The 5,918-nt window shown below is 47.1% G+C and overlaps 1 protein-coding gene across 1 annotated transcript; it reads right to left on the reverse strand.

Moving 5' to 3' along the window:
• Positions 1-2,942: 2,942 nt before the first annotated feature.
• Positions 2,943-5,621, reverse strand: fhl1b (four and a half LIM domains 1b; the record flags this gene model as incomplete). The annotated part of the gene is made up of 3 exons (XM_066650502.1): positions 2,943-3,341; positions 3,690-3,876; positions 5,445-5,621. Coding segments are annotated over 3 exons (519 nt in total), but the record flags the coding sequence as incomplete, so codon positions are not given.
• Positions 5,622-5,918: the final 297 nt, after the last annotated feature.

Genomic DNA, 5,918 nt, shown 5'->3' on the forward strand with positions numbered 1-5,918 from the left:
GACGGTGGAGCTGAGAGAGGGGACAGTGAAGGTGACAGTGGAGCTGAGAGAGGGGACAGTGGATCTGAGAGAGGGGACAGTGAGGGGACAGTGGAGCTGAGAGAGAGGACAGTGAGGGGACAGTGGAGCTGAGAGAGGGGACAGTGAGGGGACAGTGGAGCTGAGAGAGAGGACAGTGAGGGGACAGTCGAGCTGAGAGAGGGGACAGTGAGGGGACAGTGGAGCTGAGAGAGGGGACAGTGAGGGAACAGTGGAGCTGAGAGAGGGGACAGTGAAGGGACAGTGGATCTGAGAGAGGGGACAGTGAGTAAACAGTGGAGCTGAGAGAGAGGACAGTGAGGGGACAGTGGAGCTGAGAGAGAGGACAGTGAGGGGACAGTGGAGCTGAGAGAGGGGACAGTGAGGGGACAGTGGAGCTGAGAGGGGGGACAGTGAGGGGACAGTGGAGCTGAGAGAGGGGACAGTGAGGGAACAGTGGAGCTGAGAGAGGGAACAGTGGAGCTGAGAGAGGGGACAGTGAGGGGACAGTGGAGCTGAGAGAGGGGACAGTGAGGGGACAGTGGAGCTGAGAGAGGGGACAGTGAGGGAACAGTGGAGCTGAGAGAGGGGACAGTGGAGCTGAGAGAGGGGACAGTGAGGGGACAGTGGAGCTGAGAGAGGTGACAGTGAGGGGACAGTGGAGCTGAGAGAGGGGACAGTGAGGGAACAGTGGAGCTGAGAGAGGGGACAGTGGAGCTGAGAGAGGGGACAGTGAGGGGACAGTGGAGCTGAGAGAGGGGACAGTGAGGGGACAGTGGAGCTGAGAGAGGGGACAGTGGAGCTGAGAGAGGGGACAGTGAGGGAACAGTGGAGCTGAGAGAGGGAACAGTAGAGCTGAGAGAGGGGACAGTGAGGGGACAGTGAGGGGACAGTAGTGCTGAGAGAGGGGACAGTGAGGGGACAGTGGAGCAGAGAGAGGGGACAGTGAGGGGACTGTGGAGCTGAGAGAGGGGACAGTGAGGGAACAGTGGAGCTGAGAGAGGGGACAGTGGAGCTGAGAGAGGGGACAGTGAGGGGACAGTGGAGCTGAGAGAGGGGACAGTGAGGGGACAGTGGAGCTGAGAGAGGGGACAGTGAGGGGACAGTGAAGCTGAGAGAGGGGACAGTGAGGGGACAGTGGAGCTGAGAGAGGGGACAGTGAGGGGACAGTGGAGCTGAGAGAGGGGACAGTGGAGCTGAGAGAGGGGACAGTGAGGGGACAGTGGAGCTGAGAGAGGGGACAGTGAGGGGACAGTGGAGCTGAGAGAGGGGACAGTGAGGGGACAGTGAAGCTGAGAGAGGGGACAGTGAGGGGACAGTGGAGCTGAGAGAGGGGACAGTGAGGGGACAGTGGAGCTGAGAGAGGGGACAGTGGAGCTGAGAGAGGGGACAGTGAGGGAACAGTGGAGCTGAGAGAGGGAACAGTGGAGCTGAGAGAGGGGACAGTGAGGGAACAGTGGAGCTGAGAGAGGGAACAGTAGAGCTGAGAGAGGGGGCAGTGAGGGGACAGTGAGGGGACAGTGGAGCAGAGAAAGGGGACAGTGAGTGTAGAAACATGGAGGTGGCTTTAATGTTCTGGCTGATTGTTGTACTACGCCACAGTGGTGGATGTGGTTCTGGTTTTCCAGCAGCAGAGGTCACTGTTGTATCAGAAAATAAACAAGACATTTCACTTTGATCTGGTAGTTTGTGTTTATTTGTTTATTTACTTGTTTTGCGACATGATGTAAACGAGTGAGTGATTACAGACAGAAGCAAGCAGAGAATAAGATCAAAGCAGATGATTTCAGTTGTTTATTAATCAGCAGGAAATGTTTATGACTGTTGTTTTAACCATTCACCATCAGCTACAGCTAATGATCTACCTCATTAATATTCATATATTTACTGTAAATATCAGACATATTACATCTTTAATAAACATCAAACACTTACTGAGACAGAATGCAGAATAAAAGCAGCGTGAGGAAACACCTGAACACACACACACACAGTGACCCGGAATGAGGATCCGACCCAGGACCCCGAGCCCCTGCATCTGTGAGGCAGCAAGAGACCTACAGCGCCACCTGCTGCCCGCAGACTTTGTTCTTTACTGAAATCAGGTGAAAGTGATAAGCTCAGGATCTGTTAATTACTAGAAACGTCCTGGACATTCTGTCTTTAAACTTTTCCTGATTTTCAGAAGATACAGATTATATTTTGCTGCCAGCGAGAAAAAAAGCAAAATTATCAGCTGTTTTTCCTTTTGCAGCCGGCATCTGCATGACTCCACCTTAACACCAACTCCACCTTAACACAGACTCCAACTTAAAATGGACTCCAAGTTAATACTAAGTCCACCTTAACACAGACTCCAACTTAAAATGGACTCCAAGTTAACACCAACTCCACCTTAACACCAACTCCACCTTAACACAGAGTCCACCTTAAAATTGACACCACCTTAACACCAACTCCACCGTGAAACTGACTCCACCTTACCACTGTCCACTTTCAGCCCGAGGCTTTACATCGACACATTTCAGTCTGGATCTAGAATTTCATTGGTTACTTCTGAGTGTAGACTTTTTTGGAGGACACTTGGATCTAATCTTTTTGGGGACATGATTTCCTGTATCTAGATTTTTGGGGATCTGGATTATTTGTATGTAGATGTTTGGGGGTTTTGATGATTTAACTATAAATGGTTTGTAGTCTAGATTTTTGGATCTAGATATGAGTGTAGAGGTTTTTGGATCTAGATTTGTAGTGTAGGTTTAGGGGGTCTATGCTTTTTGGATCCAGAGTTTTGGGGGTCTAGACTATGTTGGGTGTAATTTTAGGGGGTCTAGACTATGTTGGGTGTAGGTTTAAGGGGGTCTAGGCTTTTGGGATCTAGATTTTTGGGGGTCTAGACTATGCTGGGTGTAGGTTTGGGGGTCTAGACTTTTGGGATCTAGATTTTTGGGGGTCTAGACTATGTTGGGTGTAGGTTTAGGGGTGTAGACTTTTGGATCTTGATTTTTGGGGGTCTAGACTATGCTGGGTGTAGGTTTGGGGGTCTAGACTTTTGGGATCTAGATTTTTGGGGCTCTAGACTATGTTGGGTGTAGGTTTAGAGGGTCTAGGTTTTTTGGATCCAGATTTTTGGGGGTCTAGACTATGTTGGGTGTAGGTTTAGGGGGTCTAGACTTTCTTGGCACAGTCGCTACAGTAGACGTGTCCATTCTTGGAGACGAAGCGCTTGTCGGCGAGGTTCAGGGAGCACTTCTTGCAGATGAAGCAGTAATCGTGCCACGTTCCTCCCTCGAAGTTCACCACGTTGGTGGCTTTCCCGAAACCTGCGGAACAAGAACACGGTGACGGGACTTCCTCGTCCTCACTGCTCTCTAACGGCTCCACACCGCCCTGTCCCCGTCCCCTGTCCCCCAGGGACAGAAACATGGTGTGGAGCATCTGTTCATCAATACCAATCAATCAATCAATCAATCAATTAATCAATTAATCCAATCCAATTTTATTTATATAGAACAGACAGAAATGAATAACATCTCAGACAGGGGACCTCAGGGGGAACAACCACTAGGGGGTTTAAACCACTGTTTATTGTTTGTGTGTATATGTGTGTGTGTGTGTGTGTGTGTGTGTGTGTGTGTGTGTGTGTGTGTGTGTGTGAGAGAGACACTGACCGGTGATTGGGTTACTGCAGCCGGAGCACTTTTTGGCAACGCAGGTTTTGTAGCAGTTGACGCAGTAAACCTTCTCGCTGTGAGACGTGAAACGAGTTCCGGCAAGAGGCGTCCGGCACGACACACACACAAAACAGGCGGAGTGATACGGCCGGTCCTCATAGTTCACTCCACCAGTTGTGATCGCCTAGACACACACACACACACGTTATTGATCAGTGTAATTGATGTTATTGATCAGTGTGATCAGAGTGACTGATGTTATTGATTGGTGTGGTCAGTGTGACAGATGTTATTGATCAGTGTGATCAGAGTGACTGATATTACTGATTAGTGTGATCAGAGTGACAGATGTTATTGATCAGTGTGATCAGAGTGACTGATATTACTGATTAGTGTGATCAGAGTGACTGATGTTATTGATCAGTGTGATCAGAGTGACTGATATTACTGATTAGTGTGATCAGAGTGACTGATGTTATTGATCAGTGTGATCAGAGTGACTGATATTACTGATTAGTGTGATCAGAGTGACTGATGTTACTGATTAGTGTGATCAGAGTGACTGGTGTTACTGATTAGTGTGATCAGAGTGACTGATATTACTGATTAGTGTGATCAGAGTGACTGATGTTATTGATCAGTGTGATCAGAGTGACTGATATTACTGATTAGTGTGATCAGAGTGACTGATGTTATTGATCAGTGTGATCAGAGTGACTGATATTACTGATTAGTGTGATCAGAGTGACTGATGTTATTGATCAGTGTGATCAGAGTGACTGATATTACTGATTAGTGTGATCAGAGTGACTGATGTTATTGATCAGTGTGATCAGAGTGACTGATATTACTGATTAGTGTGATCAGAGTGACTGATGTTATTGATCAGTGTGATCAGTGTAATTGATGTTATTGATCAGTGTGATCAGAGTGACTGATATTACTGATTAGTGTGATCAGAGTGACTGGTGTTACTGATTAGTGTGATCAGAGTGACTGATGTTATTGATCAGTGTGATCAGAGTGACTGATATTACTGATTAGTGTGATCAGAGTGACAGATGTTATTGATCAGTGTGATCAGAGTGACTGATGTTACTGATTAGTGTGATCAGAGTGACTGGTGTTACTGATTAGTGTGATCAGAGTGACTGATATTACTGATTAGTGTGATCAGAGTGACTGATGTTATTGATCAGTGTGATCAGAGTGACTGATATTACTGATTAGTGTGATCAGAGTGACTGATGTTATTGATCAGTGTGATCAGAGTGACTGATATTACTGATTAGTGTGATCAGAGTGACTGATGTTATTGATCAGTGTGATCAGTGTAATTGATGTTATTGATCAGTGTGATCAGAGTGACTGATATTACTGATTAGTGTGATCAGAGTGACTGATGTTATTGATCAGTGTGATCAGAGTGACTGATATTACTGATTAGTGTGATCAGAGTGACTGATGTTATTGATCAGTGTGACAGATGTTATTGATCAGTGTGTTCAGAGTGACTGATGTTATTGATTGGTGTGATCAGTGTGACTAATGTTATTGATCGGTGTGATCAGAGTGACTGATGTTACTGATTAGTGTGATCAGAGTGACTGATGTTATTGATCAGTGTGATCAGTGTAATTGATGTTATTGATCAGTGTGATTAGAGTGACTGATGTTATTGATTGGCGTGATCAGGGTGACTGATGTTATTGATCGGTGTGATCAGTGTGACAAATGTTATTGATCAGGGACCTGGTTGCAGCCGGCGCAGAGCTTGGCGAACTTCTTCTCGTGGCAGGAGCTGCAGTAGATGTTATCGTTCTTCTTCAGGAAGCTCTGAGAAGCAATGGGTTTCTTACACTCAGAACAGGTAAAACACTCGTCATGGTACGAGTTCCCCTTATACTCCACACTCTCCACTCCTGCAGAGAGAGAGAGAGAGAGAGAGAGAGAGAGAGAAAGAGAGAGAGAGAGAGAGAGAGAGAGAGAGAGAAGGTGGGGAGAGGAAGAGCAATCAGTTTAGATGTCACAAGACATCATAAAATCTGAGTGAGATCTGAGTGTGCAGCTTTCCTCCCTCTCTCTCTCTCTCTCTCTCTCTCTCTCTCTCTGTCTGTCTCTCTGTCTCTCTCTCTCTCTCTGTCTGCCTCTCTCTCTCTCTCTCTCTGTCTGTCTGTCTATCTCTCTCTCTCTGCCTCTCTTGTCCTCTCTAATCTGATAGAGTGT

Source organism: Hoplias malabaricus, chromosome 18, assembly GCF_029633855.1.
Source record: "Hoplias malabaricus isolate fHopMal1 chromosome 18, fHopMal1.hap1, whole genome shotgun sequence".
Classification (NCBI taxonomy): domain Eukaryota; kingdom Metazoa; phylum Chordata; class Actinopteri; order Characiformes; family Erythrinidae; genus Hoplias; species Hoplias malabaricus.